Below are 25,177 nucleotides of genomic sequence, written 5' to 3'. Positions count from 1 at the left end.
GGTTCTGTTTGTGATTGTGTGGTTCTGTCAGGAACAGCACGGTTCTGTTTGTGATTGTGTGGTTCTGTCAGGAACTGCACGGTTCTGTTTGTGATTGTGTGGTTCTGTCAGGAACAGCACGGTTCTGTTTGTGATTGTGTGGTTCTGTCAGGAACTGCACGGTTCTGTTTGTGATTGTGTGGTTCTGTCAGGAACGGCACAGTTCTGTTTGTGATTATGTGGTTCTGTCAGGAACGGCACGGTTCCATTTGTGATTGTGTGGTACTGTCAGGAACGGCACGGTTCCGTTTGTGATTGTGTGGTACTGTCAGGAACGGCATGGTTCCGTTTGTGATTGTGTGGTACTGTCAGGAACAGCACAGTTCTGTTTGTGGTTGTGTGGTACTGTCAGGAACGGCACGGTTCTGTTTGTGATTGTGTGGTACTGTCAGGAACAGCACGGTTCTGTTTGTGATTGTGTGGTACTGTCAGGAACAGCCCCGATTGTGTGGTACTGTCAGGAACAGGACGGCTCTGTTTGTGATTGTGCTTGGACAGAGAAAACACAGGTGTTCCTATTCCTCAGAATGAGTCCATTGAGACCTGTAGCTCTTACAGAATATTTGAACTTCCTTTGTCTTTGTCCAGAGTTTCACAGTTTCATAATTTCCGCTGTTCAGTGAATGATATCTAATGTGGCTATCCAGCAAGCAAATGCCTCCAGTGTGCAAGAAAATGTAAAATAAGTTGGCATGTGAATTTACAACTTGTAAGTTAAGCATTCTGTGCTTGAATAAAATGTAATAATCCTCCTGTCCTTGCTCATGGAATGAGCCAATCATAAGGCTCTCGACTGGACATGAGCAGTGGTTATGAATTTCTCAGCTCTATATTTGTGGAAGCAAATTGGGTTTCTCCTTTATGAAAATGGCTCCTTGTTTTTTCTTGAATACACTTTAATATTAGTCTTGCTCTCTGGGATGTTAGATACAGTGTGCTTTATAAGAATCGGTCGTATTAAGGGCATGCATTTTAACAGTGAAGGCCCGAGGCGATGTTCAGCGTAATGAGTTGAAACGCTCTCTCTTTCAGGCGGCTAAACAGCACACAGGGGGAGATCAGAGTGGGACCCAGTCATCAGGTGAGTGTCTGCTCTCCGTGCTCCCTTTATACTCCAGTCCGGTCTTACCATCCACATTTAAAAACATAAAGACACAAACTTCTCACAGTCTGGGGCAGGCTAGCGAGGAAATGCAAGAACAGACTTCTTTGCTCCTCTTTGGAGTGTAGCTGGTGCAGGCAGTGGACCTGAGTCCCATACTGTAGTCTAAGGGCCTGTAGGGGTCTGAAGATACGACACGACCCAAACACAACCTCGGCCCAATGCGATTCACTTCTGATGACGTGCCGCTTCTCAACCCTGGTCTCGGAGAGCTGCGGGGTCTGCTGGTTTTTGTTTTTACCTCAAAAACCGATTCGGGCCCAAGAAACGAGGTGAGCAGGGCCCTGTCCTAAAAATGAAAATCCCCCAAGGTGCACACGTGCTCTGAAGTTAAAAAAAACTTTGGGATGCGCTAAGGCCAATTAGTAGATGTGCTCCTAGATAATTTCTCCAGTTGGCACACATCAGTTTTCAGGAGCACACGCTCCCAAAATGGGAGCACTGCAGTGCCCTGGAGAGCTGCTTCAAGTGCTGCTTTATTTGAGTGCTGGTTAACAAGAACTTGGGCTAAGACCTCTGCTCTAACTGAGCGCACACAATGTACCTTTATATCATCATGAATTCACTTCAAAAATGCACCAAAATACAATACCCAGTCAATCCTTTTGATTGTGGGTGTTATTTTCACACCAAGAATAAATTGGGTCATTAAAAATATGTAAAGGTGAATGTCTCCATTGGCCATCATCCCATACAGGACATCCATCGCCTCGTTTCAGGTAGACTAAGATTTAAACCCAGGTGGTCTAAAGGTTCTGTCCAGTGTAAGGCTCTTGTGGCACTTGATACAAGCTCCTTGTGAACACCTGGCTGGAACAATAGACCCCAGTAGTTTAAGATATTCATTCTGTTTTGTAGCAAATGAGTTTGGAAGGAGTAGTTTAGTGGCAGTGTGTATTGGGCCTGAATTATATGGATTAATGGAAATTAAAATTCTGAATAGCTTATATTTGTATACCCCTTGAATTGACCTTGAATGCAGATTAATCTCATATTGAAATCTCTGCTGTCACACACACTCATTCTCTCTCTCTCTCTCTCTCTCTCTCTCCCTCTCTCCCTCTCTCTCTCTCTCTCTCTCTCACGCACAGCACACGCACACTCAGAGCCCCGGGGCTTGCAGATGACCGCGGTCACCTGATCTCACTGTCCTAGTGTCAGAGTGACTTCATCAGCCCCCTGCGTTTGTTCAGCTGCAGTGCGCAGCTCACCCAGGGAGATGCGTAACTCAAGCCCTGTAATCTGAGCGGGGCTCATGGATACCTTAACATGTAAAAGAGCTCAGAGGTTATTAGAGTCACGCTGCCCTGCGCGTCCCCACCCCTGCGTCTCGGTGTTAATCCCGAAATCCGCCTGTTAGTGCGCGGAGCTCCGAGCTCCCAGCTGTCGTTCAGACCCAGTTACTCACTGCTCTCATGCCGTCATCCCACCAATCACAGCGCTCGGGCGCTTAGGCAGGGGCTCTGCGCTAACCCCCTTTTTCCAAAGGAGCGTGTGCGCTCCAATGTTGAGGAGCGTCAGAGCACGCTAATGCATTCCAATTATTACACATACTCCGATATTATTTTTCCGCTTAGCAAACGTCAAGTTTCATGAGCGAAGGCCCTTAAAACGGGAGCACCGTCGAACCCTGTTTGGCTCACCACTGGGCCTTTAAACAGAGGTCAGATACATCCACGGCGTGAGTCCTCCCCTCCACTGGATTTAATACTTCTAGAAGTTTCCCTGGCCTTCAGTGCCCTCGGCCTGGGCCCGGCCTGTAAGAAGATGGCCGCCGGGCATTCACGGAAACCACAGCGAGAAGCGCGTAGCCTCGTATTCGCCGGTTGCGTGTGACAGTACGGCCCCCCGAAATGGGGCACACACACACGCTGGCGGCCCCCCTCCGACGACCGCTTGCGTTCCGCGGCTCGTAATTGCGTCCCGCGTATAACGCGTTTCAGCCCCCCGACTTATTCTGAAAGGGCAGTGGTGTGGAATAATTATGAGGCTCTCGGCCCAGCGCTGCCGGAGAGATTGGCAATATGAAGTCAGGGGCAAATAGCCCGAGTCTGGTAATGAGGTCTCTGGACGCCCGACCCACAGGCACTTCACCACACAGATCAAGAAGAGGCCTTATCTGTACAAGCGTTACTCTGCGCGAATAACACAACCCTCAAGTGCGGCTTTGCAGGAGAAGAATCGTGAAAACCCATCCGCCAAGTGTGCCAATATGATCATTATGAATTATTACTTTTTCCTGTGTGCTGTTTTTTTATGCTGCTGGATATGTAATAAAAAATGTATTTGAGAAGCCGGCGAGAGTCCGTATTGCAGTTTATGAATTTAAAGGCATATTGAAGTAGTCTTTGCTCAATAAAACCAAGCGCAGAATTTTTACATTATGTGAAGATTGCAAAAGTCAAGACTGAATATGGGCAGAAAATAAACATTCGGCTCCTTGAGTGTTTAAGTTTGTGTTTCTTTTTCACATTCTGTGCTAAACCAGGTTCGCACTTTCTGGTTGTAGGCGTGGAATATATTTAAGTCAATGAAATGATATAAAGGTAGTCGAAGTTGGAAGTACTTTTTTCTTTTGCATGCAGGTTAACCAAAGTGTTAACTTTCGAGGGATGCACATTTCAGAAACTATTATGACCACGATTGACTTCTTATACTAGCCATTGCACCCTATAAACCCTCAGAATGTGGATACAACACATGCCCACTCAAGAAAGCAGCTCATATTTCTTTTGCGTGTTTCTTCATTTTCTGCTGCCAGATTGGCTCAGCATGATCACAGTGACGTTTTCGTTGCGACGCGTTGATACTTTTCACCAACTTTAAGTATTGCGATTATGCGGGCGCCGTTTCACGCCATGTCCTCTGTCCAATCAGGCGAAGCTCCCGGAGCTGCAGCCCCTCCCTCCCCCAGGTGGCCAGCTGGTGACGGAGAACGAGGAGCTGGTATGGATGCCCGGGGTCAACGACTGCGACCTGCTGATGTACCTGAGAGCTGCCAGGTGAGCACGGCCCGCCCAACCTGGCAACCGCACCTGCCAGGCTCCCAGAATGCAGCGCTCCCGGGAAGTGCCTCAGTGTCAAATCTGCAGTGGTTAATCTGTCACTCTATTCAGAGCTTGACCGAGTTTCTGATCAATCATTCATACGGTACTGGGATGGACGTTTCTGGTCCTGGCAGGTTTTTCTTTCCCCTCAGTTACCCCGGCTGTGTGAGCTTACTGGCTGTACACGGTCAGCTGTCACTCATGCCTTTGTCAAGAAACGTAGCTAAAATGTCAGATGGTGTAAATGTTAAGGGTAATTAAGAGCAGACGCTGACATTAACAGCGGAAAGGGACACGGCCCACCTCTGTGTGTTGTGCTTTGTGCCGGTGTTTGGGAGCAGCAGCTGACTGTACCGTGTGTTCTTCTTCTGTGCCTTGTGTGCAGGAGCATGGCGGCCTTCGCTGGGATGTGTGACGGAGGGTCCACGGAGGACGGCTGTTTGGCTGCGTCACGAGACGACACCACGCTAAACGCTTTAAACACGGTGAGGTGCCCCCTGTCACCCAAAACTCTCACCCGCTCGGTTATATTCGTTTTCATCTGTGTGGGTATCGACGCACATTGCACACACACTCACACACAGACGCACAGACACACACACACAGATGCATGCACACACACACACACTCACACACAGACGCACAGACACACTCACGCACACACGCACGCACACACACACTCGCACACAGACGCACAGACGCACAGACACACACACACACACACACACACTCACTCACACACAGACGTACAGACACACACACACACACACACACAGACGCACAGACACACACACACAGACGCACACACACACAGACGCACAGACACACACACTCACACACAGACACACACGCACGCGCGCACGCACGCACGGCCAAGCAAAAAAAAAAGCGCACAAAATAATTGGCGAACGGTAACGCGCAGGAGTGCGGGAGCGGTGTGTGAAGATGAATTATGGATGGCTGCAGACTGTGTGAGAGGAGGGCTCCTCCGCAGTCAGCCTGCGCTGCGGAGAGCAATGTTCCGGGCTCTGTAATCAGCTCCTCGCTGGCAGCCGCGTCTCTTCCGCAGGAAGGAATTTGATGTACTCCGCAGCAGGAAAAGCCGCCCGCTTTCTCCTCGTTCCTTTTCCCCGACGCGGCGGAAAGGTGTCTGCTGTGTGGGCAGCGGCGTGGCTAAACCGGAGCAGACAGCCGTCTCCTCCCGCGTTTTATTCACGCGGTAATATTCCGCGGCCCGCGCGCGCAGATCTGCTGCTTAATTGCAGAGGGCCGTGTGAAACGGATGTGCCGTCCGCGGTGGCTTTTCAAATATAACAAGCAACCTGCAAATGACTGTTTGCTTAATAACGTTCAGGAATCGGAACGCGGGTGTCAGCTGTGTACAATAGCTGTTACGCGTTGTGAATGTCATTTCTGCCCGATGAGGCCCCTCTGATGAGATGCACGAGGTGTGACCCCTCGTTTGGCATTTAGCTAATGGACAGACGGTGCAAATGAGTAGTGATGGCTTTTATGTTTCGTGTTTATTAAAGCTGAATAAATGTCCTCCTGCGGAATATTCCACGAGTCTGCCTGCCTGCCTGCGTGTCACATTATATTAACGGATTTAGCTTTACCTTTTACAGAACGCATTAATGAATTCATTTATCCATTTATTTTCCATTATATAAATTCCATAATGAGCTAAAATATAAAAAATGGTGTGCGTTTCATATTTGTGTGTGCGTGTTGCATGCATGGTAGCATATTGTAGTATAGACGCATTCATATGTGCAGGTACATGCAAATGTAAATCTGCATTAAGTTTATTGTGAACACATGCAAACGTACCCTTACTGATGTGTTTTGTAACTGGGGTAATGAGTATGATAGTGATGGGAGAGAGAAGGTTTTTTTTCCTGCATGTTAGATGTTACAGAACTAATTACTGCTAGAATTGCGTTAACACAGAATGAATAGTGTGCCTGGTTTGGAATGGCAGCGGTAAAGAGTGAAGAGATTTTCCATTTGTTAGGTAACACTTTGATTATCCGCGAAACAAGATGTTGCTCATGTGCCGCTGCGTAATTGAAAACGTATATCACGAGCTGTAGTTTTTGTTGTCCAATAAAAATGTTGGTTTAGTTTTGTGGCCTCTTGAAAATGGCTTTGTGCACGAATGGTTTTCTTTGTTGCTCACTCGCCCCCCTCCACGACCTATCTTTTTATCATAGCAAGAAGAGCACAGTGCCTGGCTTTAAAGGCTACACCGTAATCCAAATTCTTACGGGTGTTTTAGAATACGTCTCGGATAATTGCAGCCACAGGGCTACTCAACTTCATTAGAAATGAATAAGCGCTCGTCGAATTTATTCCAATAAGTGAAGCTTTTCCAGTATTTATGCAGTACGTTTCCGTACGAGCCCGGAAAAATCTATGCGAGATAAAAGCTACGGGAGATTGAGTTTCTGTCACGTAAGATGACATCAGTGAGGTTTGTGGGATGGTTTTCTGCTCATCCGCGAGAGGCAGGAAGAGCCATTTTCTCAGTAATTGATCATCAGGGAGTTGAGCTTTACGGGGAAATTGCTTTAGCAGGGTGAGGCGGTACTGTGTGTGCTGGAGTCTCTGTGGGTCGTGTGCGGTACTGTGTGTGTGCTGGAGTCTCTGTGGGTCGTGTGCGGTACTGTGTGTGTGCTGGAGTCTCTGTGGGTCGTTTGTGAGGGCGGTACTGTGTGTGCTGGAGTCTCTGTGGGTCGTGTGCGGTACTGTGTGTACTGGAGTCTCTGTGGGTCGTGTGTGAGGGCAGTACTGTGTGTGCTGGAGTCTCTGGGTCGTGTGTGAGGGCAGTACTGTGTGCTGGAGTCTCTGTGGATCGTGTGTGAGGGCGGTAATGTGTGTGCCGGAGTCTCTGGGTCGTGTGTGAGGGCGGTACTGTGTGCTGGGGAGTCTGTGGGTCGTGTGTGAGGGCGGTACTGTGTGCTGGAGTCTCTGTGGGTCGTGTGTGAGGGCGGTACTGTGTGCTGGGGAGTCTGTGGGTCGTGTGTGAGGGCGGTACTGTGTGCTGGAGTCTCTGTGGGTCGTGTGTGAGGGCAGTACTGTGTGCTGGAGTCCTTGCGGGTCGTGTGTGAGGGCGGTACTGTGTGCTGGAGTCTCTGGGTCGTGTGTGAGGGCGGTACTGTGTGTGCTGGAGTCTCTGGGTCGTGTGTGAGGGTAGTACTGTGTGCTGGGGAGTCTGTGTGCTGTGTGTGAGGGCAGTACTGTGTGCTGGGGAGTCTGTGGGTCGTGTGTGAGGGCGGTACTGTGTGCTGGGGAGTCTGTGGGTCATGTGTGAGGGCGGTACTGTGTGCTGGGTTCTCTGTGGGTCGTGTGTGAGGGCGGTACTGTGTGCTGGAGTCCTTGCGGGTCGTGTGTGAGGGCAGTACTGTGTGCTGGAGTCCTTGCGGGTCGTGTGTGAGGGCGGTACTGTGTGCTGGAGTCCTTGCGGGTCGTGTGTGAGGGCGGTACTGTGTGCTGGAGTCCTTGCGGGTCGTGTGAGGGCGGTACTGTGTGTGCTGGAGTCTCTGTGGGTCGTGTGTGAGGGCAGTACTGTGTGCTGGGGAGTCTACGGGTCGTGTGTGAGGGCGGTACTGTGTGCTGGAGTCCTTGCGGGTCGTGTGAGGGCGGTACTGTGTGTGCTGGAGTCTCTGTGGGTCGTGTGTGAGGGCAGTACTGTGTGCTGGGGAGTCTACGGGTCGTGTGTGAGGGCGGTACTGTGTGCTGGAGTCCTTGCGGGTCGTGTGTGAGGGCCAGGGTTTACCCAACACGCAGCGCTGCGGGCGTGTCCCTCAGGGATCTGCTGAACCTCAGCAGCGGGAACGCGCGGCTCATTAACGCTGCGGCTGGATCCGTCTCCGCGGAGACGCTGCGAGATCAGACCCGGGCGCGCGCTTTAAGACACGGACGCGTGAGCACTGAGGCACCCTTTCAGGCTCACTGGGTCTTTCCCCCCTCCTCACTCTGCTCGCCTGCAGTAATGGGAAGCCCATTGAAATGTGTGCTGTCTGGATGTAAAACAGGAAAATCAATATGCTCCTGGCTGCCTCTTTAGCCATTTATTCACTGACTGCATTAGCTATTGGCTTAGCCGAGTTCAAGGCCTGTTCTTTGTAAATTAACATTTGTTGACCGACCAGTGATATGCTAGTAGGTTGGCCCGTAGTCTTGAGGCCACGGTAACCCAAGCAGAAGTCTGCCCTGTAGAAAGTATCCTTCGGCATCTTTGCTCCTAGTCTGACAGCAGTCTTGTTACACTGTAGAGTTGCTCATAAAAAAGTGGATAGTTATTTAGTCCCTCATCTTGAATGCAGGTGTCTCATATAATGGGCATTATTTTGTTCAGTGCACAACGTACAAACCTCCACCCTTTCGATGAGCGTGCGTTCGACGGAGGCCATTCGCTTGGTCTTAAACGCGTCTCAGTCCTAATTATTATTACTAAGAAGGCACCCCTGCCTCATCTCTCCCCTCTGTCTTCCGCTCCCGGGGTGAAAGCCCGGAGCAGCTCTCAGACAGCGAGGGCCTGTGGAACGATGTCGTAAATTAGGAGCGAGGAACAATATTTTGATGCGTTAGATGGGAAGTGTCAGTGTGGAGAAGGTGTAATTCATGGGTTCATTAGCCGGGCCCGGCCGCTGACGGCTGAGAGGCCCCGGGAGGGGGGTTTATTCCGGGAGGGGGGTTTATTCTGACAGGATGAGCAGGAGCAGGCGGGGCGGCGGGGCCGCGGAGACGCTAACGCGCAGGGGGAGATATGCTAATCCTGTCCCCCCCCTCTCTCCACCCCAGAGCGTCTGCCGCCTGATGCATGATAATGGAGATCCTCCTCCACATCCCAAATAAATGTTGGGAGAAGAAAGCTGCGCGCGGTGCGATATAAAATATAATAAATAGGACATTACTCTCAGGGCCCGGGCGCTGATAAGTCGGGGCGTAAACGCGGGCGGCAGGTCGCCGTCTCCTGACCCTTTCTCCTCCATTTGCAATTCTAAAATGGAGGGTGTGTGTGTGTGTGTGTGTGTGTGTGTGTCTGTGTGTGTGTCTGTGTGTGTGTCTGTGTGTGTGTCTGTGTGTGTCTGTGTGTGTCTGTGTGTGTGTGTGTGTGTGTGTGTGTGTGTGTGTGTGCCCGGGTCCCGCTGTAGATCTCAAAGCCGTCTGAAGCTGATAGGCTGCTCACTTCCCATCGGGATGAGTGAAAGGGTGCTGAAGGAATGATTTAACTCCTTTTTCCCTCATCACCGTTTGCACGCTTTTTATTCCCCCTCTCTCTTCCGACTGGGGATTTCGTGTTTCTTAACTCACTGGGGCCTCAGGCTCAGTCTTGCCCGTTCTCCAGTGTATCTCTAAAGCGTCTTTGGTGACTGGCTCTCAGTGAAAATAAGCATAAACATATCACATTGCATTTAATTTAACGGCCTGGTGCTTACTCTGGCACACAATAGCGTTACATTACATTTTGGTTATTTAGCTGATGCTTTTTGTCCAAAGTGACTTCCGGTAGATTAGATGAAGCAGAGGCCAAAACCCCCTGGAGCAACTTGGGGTGAAGGGCCTTGCTGAAGGGTCCAACAGCTGTGGGGATCTTATAGTGGCTACACCAGGGTTTGAACCTCCAACCTTCCAGGTCCCAGTCAGGCACCTTAGCCACTCGGCTACATAGCAGTGATGTCATCCCTTCTGTCTCACATAAGATACCATACAACACGAAATGCACAATACATTTATCTATCTAACGGTACAAACATTATGGAAACTCTAGCATAGTTAAAATGTACGTATAGGTGAGTATCATTGTGTAATGTTCTGTGTTCTTTCCCCCACAGCTGCACGAGAGTAACTATGATGCAGGGAAGGCCCTGCAGAGGCTGGTGAAGAAGCCTGTTCCTAAACTCATCGAGAAGTGCTGGTCTGAGGATGAAGTGGTAAGACACGTCTCTCTCACTCACTCACACACACTCTCACACACACACACTCACACACTCACTCACACACACACACTCTCACACACTCACTCACACACACTCTCACACACTCACTCACACACACTCACTCACACACACTCTCACACACACACTCTCACACACTCTCACACACACACTCTCACACACTCACAATAACACACACACTCACTCACACACTCACTCACACACTCACTCACACACTCACAATCCCACACACACTCTCACACACTCACTCACACACACTCTCACACACACTCTCACACACTCACAATCCTACACACACTCTCACACACTCACTCACACACACTCTCACACACTCTCACACACTCTCACACACTCTCACACACACTCACACACTCACTCACACACTCACTCACACACTCACTCACACACACTCTCACACACTCACAATCCCACACACACTCTCACACACTCACTCACACACACTCTCACACACACTCTCACACACTCACAATCCCACACACACTCTCACACACACTCTCACACATACTCTCACACATACTCTCACACACACTCTCACACACACTCACACACACTCACTCACACACACTCTCACACACACTCACACACACTCTCACACACTCTCACACACTCTCACACACACTCACACTCACTCACACACACTCTCACACACACTCTCACTCACTCACTCACACACTCACTCTCACACACACTCACACACACTCTCACACACTCTCACACACACTCACACACACTCACACACACTCACACACACTCACACACTCACTCACACACACACTCACACACTCACTCACACACTCACTCACACACTCACTCACACACTCTCACACACACTCTCACACACACTCACTCACACACTCACTCACACACTCTCACACACACTCTCACACACACTCTCACACACTCACACTCTCACACACTCACAATCCCACACACACTCTCACACACTCACTCACACACACTCTCACACACACTCACACACACTCTCACACACTCTCACACACTCTCACACACACTCACACTCACTCACACACACTCTCACACACACTCACACACACTCTCACACACTCTCACACACACTCACACACTCTCACACACACTCTCACACACTCTCACACACTCTCACACACTCACTCACTCACACACTCACTCACACACTCACTCACTCACACACACTCACACTCTCACACACTCACACTCTCACACACTCACTCACACACACTCACTCACACTCTCACTCACACACACTCACACATTCACACACTCTCACGCTCTCTCACACTCTCACACTCTCACACACACACACACTCACACACACTCACACACGTCTCACACACGTCTCACACACGTCTCACACACGTCTCACACACGTCACACACACGTCTCACACACACTCTCACACCTGGCCTAGCTGTGCGTCCAACTTGCGTCCGCCTCAGGAACACTCTTAAATCCCACCTTCGCTGGATTGTCGATGGCCCCGTGCAGTGCTTCAAAGTGCATTTCCTCCTCCCCCCCCCCATCTCGGATTTGGTTATCTAAATTTATTCATTCCATTGGGCCGTGGCGCTTTTAAGGCGCTGTTCGGTTAATACACTTTTCTCGTTTGAACCTATTTATGGTGCGCTCGCCGGGGAGAGGGGGGAAACGCTGGCAGAGTCGGGACTGCGTTGAATCACTTCTCCTCAACCAACACGGCTCTATAAAGAGATCGGGGCAGCTGCATCCTGTTTACCGCCCGCAGACACACCTGGTCGCACACATTCCCACCAGGAGGAGAGCAGAACATTGATCATTCGGCTGCGTTCGTTCGCTGCTCTGCAATACTGAGGTGAATCAAGCAGGGCACCCGCAGAACTGTTTTCATTACGGAGGCATTGTTCCCGCTTCTGGGCTCTCTAAAGGGTGACTTGTAAATGGAGTTTCGGCCGTAGCCCTCGCGGTGATTCGACAGGCTGCTTAGCCACTAATGTGGTTTCGCACAGAGCGCAGTGTCGATGGCTACCCTCAATGCACTGCACGTTAGGCTGTGCCCAACGTTAATGGAAATGCTTAATCAATATAACAGAAAGTATGTGGAAGCTTGCTGCAACGTACAGCCTTTTCTCTGAGTTCTTGTTTTTCATTGACTAGGCAGAGAATTGGCTAATTTCCTAACATGGAAGCGACCAATGTTTTCATTTTAATTTGAAGTCGTGCTTTATATAAGCGTATGTATGTAAAATAGGTACAGTATATTCTGACGTAATGCTGCGTGAATGAAGTGGATTTACACGTTCTCTGAATTATTAGCATACAGATTGGGAAAATTCAGTCGCGGCATAGAATGAGATTGGCAGTAATTGGAGCCTAGCCGATATCCTTGTTTGCTGAAATAGTTTTTTTCCTTTTGTTGCGACTGAATTTATTTTTATTTGCTAATGAACCCTTCGGCGGTGCTCGTTGGTGCATATTAGGATGCCTGAGAGCTGGGCTGTTTGTGAAGCTCGCTCTCAGTCCTGCTTGGTCCATACAGCAGACGGTACATCTATCCTCTTTGTTTTGAACCGTTTTATTGCTTTTACACACATTGTTTTATTCAAGCGTTTTACTCAATAGTAATTTGGGTGTGCAGGTTTTAAATAACTGTATGTAGGTATGCTGCACTGGTAACTGGTCAAATTGCAATGCTGATCACACTTGTCAGTAGTATGAACTAGCTAGCCAATATCTAATTTAAAGTAGCCTGTTAGCCTTGTCGTTGGGCTGCTCATGGCCTGTTTTTTAATCACAAGATGACTGGCTTGTTGAATACCTAATAAGGGTCTATGGCCATGACGGTAACCTGAGTGGTGGTACATTATTCATGTGGTACTCCTCCGAGACTGAACATACTGGAGGTGTGGTATATGTACAATAAGGTATACAAAGGTTTGGATCATTCTCATCATCGGTCAGTAATAATTTTTTTACCTCTGATTAGCTTTAGCGTGGAGCTACCACCTGCTTCCTCTGAACAAAGAAGGTCAATGGCTGTTTGCTCAGAAAGCAGTGGACTTCATTAGCACAAAAAATCACTGAAGCTTGCATAAGCTCCATAAAAAAAGTTATTTATTTATTTATTTATTTTTATTTGACTTACAGGCAAACAGTAAATAATTCAGACAGGAATCTCTTGGTGCATATGACCGTGTGTTTGAAAGTTCACAGCTGGATAAATGCGCTTTAGCATTAGCAGTGTCTATTTTTATTCTCCATAGGTAGTTTGTGTTGGGTAGCGGAGCGATGGCCTGTCCCAGACCCCGGCCATGATGTGAAATAAATAAACAAGCTTTTTAATTAACCGTGATGGACAGTCTTACACAGAGCCAGGGCCCTGGGCAGGACTGCGGCTAATGGAAAGCCATTAAGTGGCCCGTCTGCAGTGCGCAAACTTATTAATTCTGTTTGTTTATGCGTGGTGGCTGAGGGCAGGGTTCGCTGCCTTCCTGCGGAGTCCGCAGCGTGGTGACATTGTCCCCACACACCACCCTGCTCTTAATTAGCTTCCCAGCCCTTCATTACTGAAGCCTGAATCCAGCCAGCTCCAGTATACGACTCTGAGTACAACTCTGCTACAGCCAGCCTTTGCCTTCTCTCTATACTTTGATCCATGTTCTTTTTTTATTCATTGCAGCCAGTCTTCTTTATTGGCTTGCCAACTTGACCATCTGTTTTATGGGCTGGTGTACCACTTATATGCTAGGATCAAAATGAGGCAGCGATTTTTAGCTTCAATTTCATATTTTTATTTATAAGCTGGAGCAAGAGGCAAACTGTGAAAAGGTGTTATTGTCGATCTCACTTAAGACATGGGGCAAATACTGTTATTGTCGACCGCCCCTTAAAACAGGGCAAATATCGTTACTGTCGACCGCCCTTAAAACAGGGCAAATATTGTTACTGTCGACCACACTTAAAACAGGGCAAATATCGTTACTGTCGACCACACTTAAAATGTAGGGCAAATATCGTTCCTGTGTATCGTTTGCCGTGTGAATTTCATCACGGTGCTTATTAGTAGCAGCAGGCTAATTGCATGTGGGATGAGGTCCCGGAATGCTTTGCGGATGCTGGGGTTTGGGTTGGAGTTTTCCCCAGTCAGCCGTAGGGAGTCGCACTCCCCAGGGTAGGGGTACGGAGGCCCGGCCTGCACACGGCCCTGGGGATCAGGGTACGGGGCCCTGGGGTGGGGGTACGGGGCCCTGGGATGGGGGTACGGGGCCCTGGGGATGGGGGTACGGGGCCCTGGGGATGGGGGTACGGGGCCCTGGGGATGGGGGTACGGAGGCCCTGGGATGGGGGTATGGGGCCTTGGGATGGGGGTACGGGGCCCTGGGGATGGGGGTACGGGGCCCTGGGGATGGGGGTACGGGGCCCTGAGGTGAGGTACGGGTCCCTGAGGTGGGGGTACGGGGCCCTGGGATGGGGTACGGGGCCCTGGGATGGGGTACGGGGCCCGGCCTGCACGCTGCCCTGGGGATGGGGTACGGGGCCCTGGTATGGAGGTACGGGGCCCTGAGGTGGGGTACGGGGCCCTGAGGTGGGGTACGGGGCCCTGGGGATGGGGGTACGGGGCCCTGGGGATGGGGTACGGGGCCCTGGGATGGGGTACGGGGCCCTGGGATGGAGGTACGGGGCCCTGAGGTGGGGTACGGGGCCCTGAGGTGGGGTACGGGGCCCGGTCTGCACGCGGCCCTGGGGATGGGGTTTCACGCCGTGCCGCTGCAGCTCTCCAGCCTTGAGGAACAGGTGTAAATTTATCCCTGACCTTGGCGTGGATACTTTCCCAGCTCCTCTTCTTTTATTTATGGCCTTTCATCCGCTGGGGCGGTGTGTCTCTCCCCCTCGGAGTCCTCATCCTCTGTGCGCCCCCCGTCTTTGAAATGTGAATAAAAGGGACGGTGAAGGTTTCTGAACTGAGAGTCCTCTCTTCCCCTGGGTCAGCCCCCCCCCCTCCACCCCCTCCTCTTTCTCTGGCGTCAGCCTTTTTTCCGTGAACGTTATTTGATTCACGGTCGACTCATGACTAATATTTTTCAACCACTGCTTTTATTTGTTTATTTTTTTTTCCGGGTGGTTCAGTGAAGAGAGATTTTCAGCTGGCGTGGAGGTTTAGGTGGAGCCTCCTCCAAAAGTATTTAGAAGCCCTTCAGCCCTTCCTCTTCTTGCACTGTTGATGAGTTGGGGCCCGATGTGCGTCAGTATTAGCCTCTGTTGCTCATATTTATGTACAGGAAATATGTCCTTCATAAAATGGCTGCTGGTGGTGTCCACCCGACATTGGGAGACATTGAGAGTTTCTAAATCTTTAAGCTTAATCTGTAAATGCAATGTACAGTGTTTCTCATCAGCGCTTTCAGCATTCCCTCAGCCAGACGGTTTTTTGGGGCTCAGAATCCATCAGCTTGATGAGCAGAGACACGTGAACAACATCGAGGAGAGGACTCGATATCCCGCCGGGCCTGATCTATGTCCTGAGGCGGAGGGCTGATCAATTCCTCAGGCTTAGTGTGAATCATCTGCCCGCCTGTCCGCGGGTGATGAATGGGAGGACGGAAGGCCACAGACTGGATAAGTGGCTCGTGTGCACTGTCTCTCGCAGGAAGCGCCACCCGGTGGTGATGTTCAGAACTGCAGTGGGGATTGCTAATGGATTCCATGGGTCGTTGTCCCCAGTGCTTCCATTGCTGAGTTCATTTCAGAGGAGTTTTAGTGTTCTTTGTATCGCTTCGCCAAACATTCCTGAAATTAATGGGAAAAACATGACTCAAAAGAACATTTTAGAGATGTGTAAATGCTATGAGTACGGTAGGTAATGGCTGAAGTTGTATCTCATCCACTATCTACGTGCTGGCATAGACACTAGATTGTGTTTGTGTGCAGTTGTATGACGTTAGGCGGGGGATGGCTGTAAGGTAAATAGGATAGCTTTCAGTCGCTCCTCTGCAGATGAAGTTTTAGGGAGCTCAGTAGTTGTGTACGCATTCAGGCACTAATAGGCTGAGAGAGTTCTGTTCTTTCTCATGCTCTGCTGCACAAAGCGGGGAGATTGTTTTATTCTGACTGCAGTCTGCAGGAAGGGAGGATCTAAGAATTTCCTGAAACTCTTGGCAGTCCCTAACGTACTGGAAATGTGGAAAGAGTGGGGCTGCTGTGTGTGTGTGTGTGTGTGTGTGTGTGTGTTTCTCTCAGCAAAGGGCTTTCTGTCGTGGGGACATTACTACTAGCGGCCTGTGGTCATCTGTGTTTTTAAACCTCTGCTCTACAACTGAAATAAAATGTCCTGGATTATCTAGTTTTTTAATGAAAAGTGCAGGTGAGCTTGAGATTGAGATTGTGTTCCTTGTATATTCATCTTTCCATTCAGTCCTTGATCACTTGGATCAGTTCTGCAATGCTTGTTTATAAAAGAAGAAAGAACAACAACAAAAGGTAACTGGTTAAAGTCTTCCAGCCTGGAGCTGTAAATGATTGTAGTCTTGCAGAGCTGCAGTCAGTGTTTGAGGTTAGAGGTGGGGTTCAGATATTCGGTATTGTAAGTCATGGAGCTCTGCTGTTAAGTAAATGTACATTCCATGCAACATGGGGCTCCCATGTGGCACATTCATCCAAGTAAGTTTTCTGTTTTTATGTCAAGATCTGCTGAGTCTGAAAGTGCGTGTGTGTGCGTGTGTGTGCGTGCGTGTGTGTGTGTATGTGTGCGTGTGTGTATGTGTGCGTGTGTGTGTGCGTGTGTGTGTCCGTGTCCCTGTGCGTGTGCGTGCGTGTGCGTGTGTGTGTGTGTGTGTGTGTGTGTGTGTCCGTGTCCCTGTGCGTGTGCGTGCGTGTCTGTGCGCGACCGTGTGTGTGTGCGTGTATGTGTGTGTGTGTGCGTGTGTGTGTGTGTGTGTGTGTGTCCGTGTCCCTGTGCGTGTGCGTGCGTGTCTGTGCGCGACCGTGTGTGTGTGCGTGTATGTGTGTGTGTGTGTGTGCGTGTGTGTCCGTGTCCGTGTGCGTGTGTGTGTCCGTCCGTGTGCGTGCGTGCGTGTGTGTGTATGTGTGCGTGCGCGTGTGTATGTGTGCGTGTGTGTGTCCGTGTGTGTGTCTGTCCGTGTGCGTGCGTGTGTGTGTATGTGTGCATGTGTGTGTCCGTGTCCGTGTCCGTCCGTGTGCGTGCGTGCGTGTGTGTGTATGTGTGCGTGCGCGTGTGTATGTGTGCGTGTGTGTGTCCGTGTCCGTGTGTGTGTCCGTCCGTGTGCGTGCGTGTGTGTGTATGTGTGCATGTGTGTGTCCGTGTCCGTCCGTGTGCGTGCGTGTGTGTGTATGTGTGCGTGTGCGCGTGCGTGTGCGTGTTTGTGTTAAACCCAGTGAGGCTCTGAAAATCAGAGCCCTTCAGTACAACCCGGTCCTCTGCCTCTCATTGGCTCTCCTGTGACAGGCCCTGGAAAGCCAGAGTAAGAGTCCACAGAAAGAACGCGGCACATAACTCTTAATGCTTAATGTGCACATGCCATGAGCCAACATTATTCATCAGAGGTATAAATCATTCACACATGACGATGGAGACTTACACGTGTAACAAAGTATCTTTGCTTCATGAAAAATGGGTTAAAGCCAGGTATTTGGTTACACAAATTATATATACACTACACACTTGTTACATACAAGAAAGATGCAGGTATTTATTATTTTGCCAATATTAATATTTAATAAAAAGCTTTATTTTTCTAGCAGGCTGCAAAAATACTTTGTATGCTTTGTTTCATCATTTTTTCAATAAGCTTGCATTGTATTTGTTGAACTTATCTGGATCTGATGTGACTGATGTGATGTGATCAAAATGTGTTTATACACAGTCTTAAAATGTATATTTTATGGTAGCTAATCTAGAGGGTGCCTTTCCAGTGTGCTATTTATGAGTGCAGGTCCCAAGATTTTCCAGCAGAGTGCAGATTGATTTACAAGCATAAATAATGGTTTGGTCACGCACCTCTAGTTTTAAGACGTGCCATATTGTCTTGCTTGTTTTCAAGTGTGTAAACCTTGCCTGCTCGGGAAATAAATAAGAAAATGCATTAAAATTAGGAATAATTCCACAGATTCCAAAAGTTAGGTTTGCATTCTGTGGCTTCGTAGTTGAACGGTAGACTTGCATAGTTAAGAGTTGAGGCTAATTTAGCTGGTGGTTTTGTCAGTGAGAATTTTATTAGAATTTTTTTTTCAATCTCATAGACAGTGTCCTTCCTTTGTTTCCGTACACGTGGGCATGATCTCAGCCAGTTGTGCAGCTTTTAACAATTAACTTTTGAACAGGAAGCTTGTGCGCACGACAATAGCCTTTTGAGTTTTTCCATTATTTTATTTCTCCCTGCTCCTCCTTTTGTGTTCAGTGTTTTGCTTCACAATTGTGAACTGTTATATGCAGGGAGGGGAGAGAGAGAGAGAGAGAGCACGCTAGAGCTAGAGTCAGGGAGAAGAGCCAGATCTCTGGAACGATTTCTGACAGAGAGAAGCCTGTTGTTTCAACAGAGCGCCTGGCAATTTGGTAGCGCTCCTGCACATAGTCCCTGACTTGCCCCCCCCCCCCTCCCCCCCCCCTTCCAAATGGTTGCCTAGCAACAGCAGGCCGGAGCGGTGGAGGCGCGGGCGGGGCGATCCGCGGTGCAGATTGGCGGATGATTTATTAGCGGGGCTGGGAGCGTAGCGCGCCCGGGCAGCTGAAATGGAGCCTCAAAGCAGAGCCGACATGGAGGCAGAGGGACAGAGTGTACATCTCTCAGCCAGCAGAGCAGCGTAAAGAGCCAAAATGGAGGCAGAGGGACAGAGTGTACTTCTCTGAGCCAGCGCAGCAGCATAAAGAGCCAAAATGGAGGCAGAGGGACAGAGTGTACATCTCCGAGCTTGCCGAGCAGCGTAAAGAGCCAAAATGGTGGCAAATGGACAGAGTGTACATCTCTCAGCCAGCAGGGCAATGCAAAGACCCAAAATGGAGGCAGAGAGACAGCGTACATCTCTCAGCTAGTAGAGCTGTGCAAAGAGCCAAAATGGAGGGAGAGGGACAGAGTGTACATCTGTCAGCCAGCAGAGCAGTGTAAACACCGTGGCAGGGGATCTTCATTAGGGGAACTTAATTGGAGCAGGACGCTGCAGTTGAAGATGATTTGACTCTCATTGCCTCAGACCCCAAGTCCTGAATGGTTTAGCCACACTTTGACCTGGGTGGGTTTATGTGTTCTGTGAAATATTCCTGTCAATCAGTCCAGCAGGATTGCTCAGACAAGTTTGAGTGCGAGTCTTCGTTTCCTGCTGGAAATGTGAGATTGAAATGTTTGTATTTGGGCAGGGCTGTTGCCGGCTCAAGGCTGGCGGTCGGTATGTAGTCTTTTGCTTGGGGTTGAGTTCTGAATAACCTAATCCCTCCTGCCAGCTGCACACAGCATGTGCCGCTTTTACTGCCTGATTTCCACCACTGTACTGCTGTCAGGGAAGTGTGTCGGTGATGGTGTGTGTGTGTGTGTGTGTGTGTGTGTGTGTGTGTGTGTGTGTGTGTGTGTGTGTGTGTGTGTGTGTGTGTGTGTGTGTGTGTGTGTGTGTGTGTGTGTGTGTGTGTGTGTGTGTGTCTGTCGTTGTGTGTGTGTGTCTGTGTATGGTGTGTGTGGTCAGAGAGTGTCAGAATTGTGTAGAATGAGTGACGGCATAGATACATCAGTGACTGTACAAAAGGCCATTTAGTGAGAGCCGATGTCCTAAAATCTTAATTTACCTCACAGTGGCTTATAGCAGCAAAAATGCTCAGGACTTCATTTCTGATCATTAGTTTTGTAGTTCCGTGATTTTTGACATTTGACATTTGTTTTGCCAACATTTGTATTTACTAGTGTTTGTGTAGTAATAATTAAGTGCTTGTCTTAAGACCAAGCAAAAATATGACTATAGGTTGAGTTTTGCCCTGATAATTTGAGGGATAGTTGTACATTACATTGCATTACATTGTTGGCATTTGGCAGACAGGGGTTAAGGGCCTTGCTCAAGGGCCCAACGACTGTGCTGATCTTATTGTGGCTACACCGGGATTAGAACCACCGACCTTGCGTGTCCCAGACATTTACCATAACCACTACGCTACAGGCTGCCCTGTTGCATTGAGTGGAGAGGAGATTGAGTGTTTAATATAGAATACATACATGCAAAGTATGTAGAAGCACAAATGGTGTAGATGGCTCCACCTACTGGATCATCACTGGCTCCTGCAAACTCATGTTATGTTCAGTAAATATTTACATTATTTACAGGTATAAAGTCTTTTTCTGTGTTGAAGTGGACTAAATTGTTAAATGACCTCATAACTGTCTTTTATGACTGATCCTGTGCGGTAGTGGGAGGGGTTCAATAGGAAGAGGAAATTGCATGTTCAGTTTCTCCAATTTGTCTTTTTCTATTACTTCAAGTAATATTGCTTAAGCCTTCATGACTGCAACTTGCACTGTGAGTCATGTGACCTTCAGAATCCCCTCCGCAATCCTGGTTGTTTATTGACGGTTGGTGTTAAATAGCAGTTGGGAAATAGTTGGCCTGTGTGCATGTGCTCCTTGTGCCTGGTGACTACAGGAATTCCGTGTCAGGTTTTACTCTGTGCCCATCTCCTTTCACTGTGCCTAAAGCCTTTTTCCACACTTACACGCCGTTCCAGCCTGCCCTGTGTCTGTGTATGCGCGTGTATGCCCACGTGTGTGTGTGTACTGTACGTGTGCCTGTGTGCATGCGCACGCATCTGTGTGTACGTATGCACACGTGTGTCAATGTGTGTGTTTGTGTGCCTGTGCGTATGCGCTCATGCGTTTGTGTGCATATGAGTGTGAGTGTGTGTGTGTGTGTGTGAGTGTGTGCGTGCGTGCCTGCCTGTGTGTGTGAGGGAGAATGTGGGAGAGTGTGTGTGTGTGTGTGTGAGGGAGAGTGTGTGTGAGTGTGTGTGCGTGCCTGCATGTGTGCGTGTGTGCGTGTGTGTGTGTGCGTGTTTGTGTGTGTGTGTGTGTGCCTGTGAGTGTGTGCGTGCGTGCCTGCCTGTGTGTGTGAGGGAGAGTGTGTGTGAGGGTGAGGGAGAGTGTGTGTGTGTGTGTGTGTGTGTTAGTGTGTGTGTGTGTGTTAGTGTGTGTGTGTGTGTGTGTGTGTGCGTGCCTGCGTGTGTGTGTGTGTGTGTGTGTGTGTGTGTGTGTGTGTGTGTGTGTGTGAGGGAGAGTGTGTGTGTGTGTGAGTGTGTGTGTGGTTAGGCACTCAGCACAGGCAGGGAGCGCTGAAGGCTGCTTGTTCTGAGCAGCAGCAGGAGGCTGTGCTGTTGGAGCGGCAGGCTGAGTGCAGGTTGCTGTTTGGGTTCTCTCACGGCACAGAGACCTGCAGCCAGCGCTGGCACTCAGAGCTCAGAGACATCCGCTCCGCCACACAGCTCCCGCTCCGCCACACAGCTCCCGCTCCGCTCCGGGTTTTCCAGCCCGCTGCAGACCACAGGCTCTCCAGCAGAAAGATCACATGTAAAGCCTGCCCCTTTGTAGTGGAGGAGCACAGAGTGACAAGCCGTTTCTTGCTTGGAAAAAGCTGCCCACCTTCCGAGACTTTGTGGATTTGCACCTGGGATTTTAGCCGTACCTGGGGCCGGATGTGCGGATTTGTTCCCCGCTCTCCTCGGAGTTTGTGGCGGAGTTACTTAGCGGGAGCGTCGGGATCGTGTCGCTGAGGAGCGGGTTTCTCTCCGGAGCTGGAAAAGTAAATGTGTTGGCTGTCTGCTTGGCCGCTTATGAATGTTTTGTGCTTTTTATGGCACACGCAGCAGTGGCTCTTAAAGGAATAGGTGTTAGCATTTCTCTCTTTGGAATGACGGATTTTTACATTTTTCCCGTTTTCAGTGATTTTGGCAACATTGTTTTGAAGTCATCATTCCTGTCCTCCTTCCATTTCCATTCGCTCGCTCTGTCTCGCTCGCTTGTTTTTTTTGTAAATGTCTGTAGGTCTTGTGTCGCGTGTACAGTTAAGGGCTTACGCGTAAAGTAGATTTATAAACTCCCTCCGGTTGTGCGGAATTTCCTGCTACATTTAGAGATTTCCGAGCGGGGGCATGTAATGAAGAGAAATGTGTGTGTGTGTGTGTGTGTGAGAGAGAGAGAGAAAGAGAGGGACACGGAGCCGTGTGATTCATGGAAACTTGTCAAAGTTACTGCTCGGCACCGAACTGGAGGATTTTAGCACTGATATTTTCATCATTTATCAGAGCTCGTGTAATAAAAATACGCCGTCCTGTCTCTGCAGCTCGGTGTATTGCTTATATTCTCTGGCAGTCTTCCTGATTTTCTCATTTCCTCGTGTGTCTGAGATGTGTCGATTAAGAAGAATAGGCGCTTTAAAGCGCAGAAGTTTGTAATAAATAAATAAATAACAATAACGCAGTGGCGTTTTTTTGAAGCTCGTTTCTTCTCCGGAGGCGTCCGTATTGGCTGTGGCTGATTTTATTTTCTCTCTCTTTTCTGTGAAAAACAGAAGCGGTTCATTAAAGGGCTGAGGCAGTACGGGAAGAACTTCTTCAGGATCCGTAAGGAGCTGCTGCCCAACAAGGAGACGGTAAGGACACGTTTCCCCCCCGTGTGTGCGAACCCAAACCCTGTTGAGTACCGCGAGGTGAATTCTGCTCCTTCTCCCCGAAACCGCTCTGCACGTTTCTGCCACTGCTGCAGCGTATTCCCACCATTAAGAAAGCAGCTACACGGGTCAGGAATAGTTTGAGGGAATATCGGTGGGGTTTCAGTGGGAAAATCATACGAATATTAAAGCGGTTTCCCACCGTGAAGTTTTGTGACGGTGGTAGATCACTTGATAGCGATGTATCTGTCATTATATGTTTTTTGGTTTATTCCTTTAAAATTGACACCACCAGTCATTTCACCAGATGTTTGACAAAGTTAAATATCTAAGCAAACCTACATCCTTAGTGTGGGGCGGTTAACATGCAGAAATATTCCTTGTCCTAAACTTCCCTTCCTGGGAGAGAAATTCTCTTTAACTCCTGTGCTCCCCCCCCCCCCTTTAAAAATTTTTTTTTTAAACGCTTCACTCAAGCCTAATTGTGACCTCTGACCTGGAACTGATTGTTTTGGTTTCAATTTCCTTTGCCATGTGGTGTCTGCCCTCAACACACACATTCACCTCCCATCAAGCAGAGCCTGTCAGTGAACCTGTCAATCAATAACCTGCCTGAGACATTGAGCTCTTTATAACCTTTAGTTTGTGATCCAGTCATTCTCCTGCCTGTAGCGCAAGTCTTTTTTAAGTGTACGATCCGTTTTTTATTTTTCAGTCCAGCAGGATTGCTCAGACAAGTTTGAGTGCGAGTCTTCGTTTCCTGCAGGAAATGTGATTCTTATTTTTCATCAACAGAGGCTGATATAGCTCCCCTTCCCTTGACGTGTCGATCCTTAATTTTTCTGTTTTGGTGCATTTGCCATCTGTTGTGTCTGCTGGTCGCAAAAGTACATTTTCACACTCAGCTATTTACTCGGAGCACATTGAGTGCTTATTTTTCTTAGAACATAATCCAGCGGCAGCATATTTTGGTTATACAAGTCAGTCGTACTGGGCAACTAATTTCAAAGATGCTTTTCCAATTTTAGGCGCTTGCACTTCCGCATTCGGTTATGCAAGTTCCTGCGAGTGCGTCATCTCATTTGAATATCTCACACCTTACCCCGTCCGTGGAGCACAGCACTTTGAGCAGCAGTTACAGAACGCAGACGCGTTGATGTGGCTACACAAACGCCACTGTGAAAAGGCATCACGTGTGGCATTTTTCCATGTGAAATAACGCAGTATTTGCACTGGTTTGTGACGACTGGTGGCCGAGGCAGCTCCAGTCCCCGGGGGGCCTCGGTGAAGGGGGCCCCCAGGCTGGAGCGGCCTGTGAGGCAGTACCTCCGCAGGCTCCCGGCGGGCGGCCGTGTTGCGGAGTCCCCCCGTTCGGCCCTGATTTATCAGGGTGAGCCGAGAGGTCACGACTCCCGGCTCGCCACGCCTCCGCGGAGTTACACAACGCTGTCGTCCGTTTCACCTGTCAGTCCGTCCGTCTCCGCTGTGCGTGGGGCCGCAGCCCGTGTGCCCGGGGCTGGGGGAGCACTGCCTCTGTTCAGCATTATCTGTGTGCGCAACATTGGGTTTTCATTTTCATCAGCACGTTGGCTTTCACTTTGTCGCATAATCTACTGAAATTGTACACATACTCCACTGAACTATAACTAATCACAATAAAAAATCCCAACTAGCCCAGTGTATTCACTTTGGCTATTTTCTGAATACATAAGTACTCTGCTGAATGCTTACATGAGTGCTTTAGAGCTCTGCTTCGGGGGGGGGGGGGGGGGGGGGGGGCTTTTTATTATTATTATTTTACTGCTAACACTTTATTTCCACTGGCAAGTGCAGAGGAATTGCACCACCATGTGCCTCATGAGAAGTAGTATTTACCAGCGCTCAGTAATTAGTTTTATAAACCAACGAGGAAATGTAAAACAAACCCATATTGTGTACGGACAACACATACATGTTCACACATACATGGCACATGCAGCGCAGACTGTTGATACCTTCCTACATTTGTCATTGGACAACCTGTTTTTACCTCATCTGGATTACTGCCACCCATTTCTCAATGGTAATCTGTGCAAGTTTGAATAAGACTGCAGTTTTAATGTAAAATAAATTCATTCCTGTTTTACATTGCTGAGGTATATTTAAATGCAGCTTTAGATGTTGTGAGTATGTGCGAGATTAGTGCAGTAGTAGTGCAGGTTTTTGGCTGAGAGAGAGCAGCAGCTCAGAGGCAGTGTGTCCTGCTGGTCGGATATGCGGTCCTGTGGAGAGGTCTGCCCTGCACACAGACAGTGCATTTTTAATGAAGCCTTACGTAACCCGGC

The 25,177-nt window shown here is 49.1% G+C and overlaps 1 protein-coding gene across 5 annotated transcripts in view; it reads left to right on the top strand.

Annotated features, from left to right (window-relative positions):
* LOC133138664 (arginine-glutamic acid dipeptide repeats protein-like) overlaps positions 1-25,177 on the top strand; it is a 184,190-nt gene that overhangs the window by 130,714 nt on the left and 28,299 nt on the right. For 3 of the 5 annotated variants that reach the window (XM_061257599.1, XM_061257602.1, XM_061257601.1), the window contains 5 exons: positions 1,072-1,120; positions 4,079-4,203; positions 4,634-4,733; positions 10,089-10,187; positions 22,755-22,835. In XM_061257599.1, the coding sequence (XP_061113583.1) occupies positions 1,072-1,120; positions 4,079-4,203; positions 4,634-4,733; positions 10,089-10,187; positions 22,755-22,835 (454 nt within the window). Of the gene's footprint in view, positions 1-1,071; positions 1,121-4,078; positions 4,204-4,633; positions 4,734-10,088; positions 10,188-21,759; positions 21,987-22,754; positions 22,836-25,177 lie in introns of those variants that run through there. The other 2 variants (XM_061257603.1, XM_061257604.1) reach the window with 2 other exon arrangements.

Source organism: Conger conger, chromosome 10 (assembly GCF_963514075.1).
Source record: "Conger conger chromosome 10, fConCon1.1, whole genome shotgun sequence".
NCBI lineage: Eukaryota > Metazoa > Chordata > Actinopteri > Anguilliformes > Congridae > Conger > Conger conger.
Note: the sequence above shows the minus strand (reverse complement) of the source record. Positions and strands in the feature narration are given on the sequence as shown.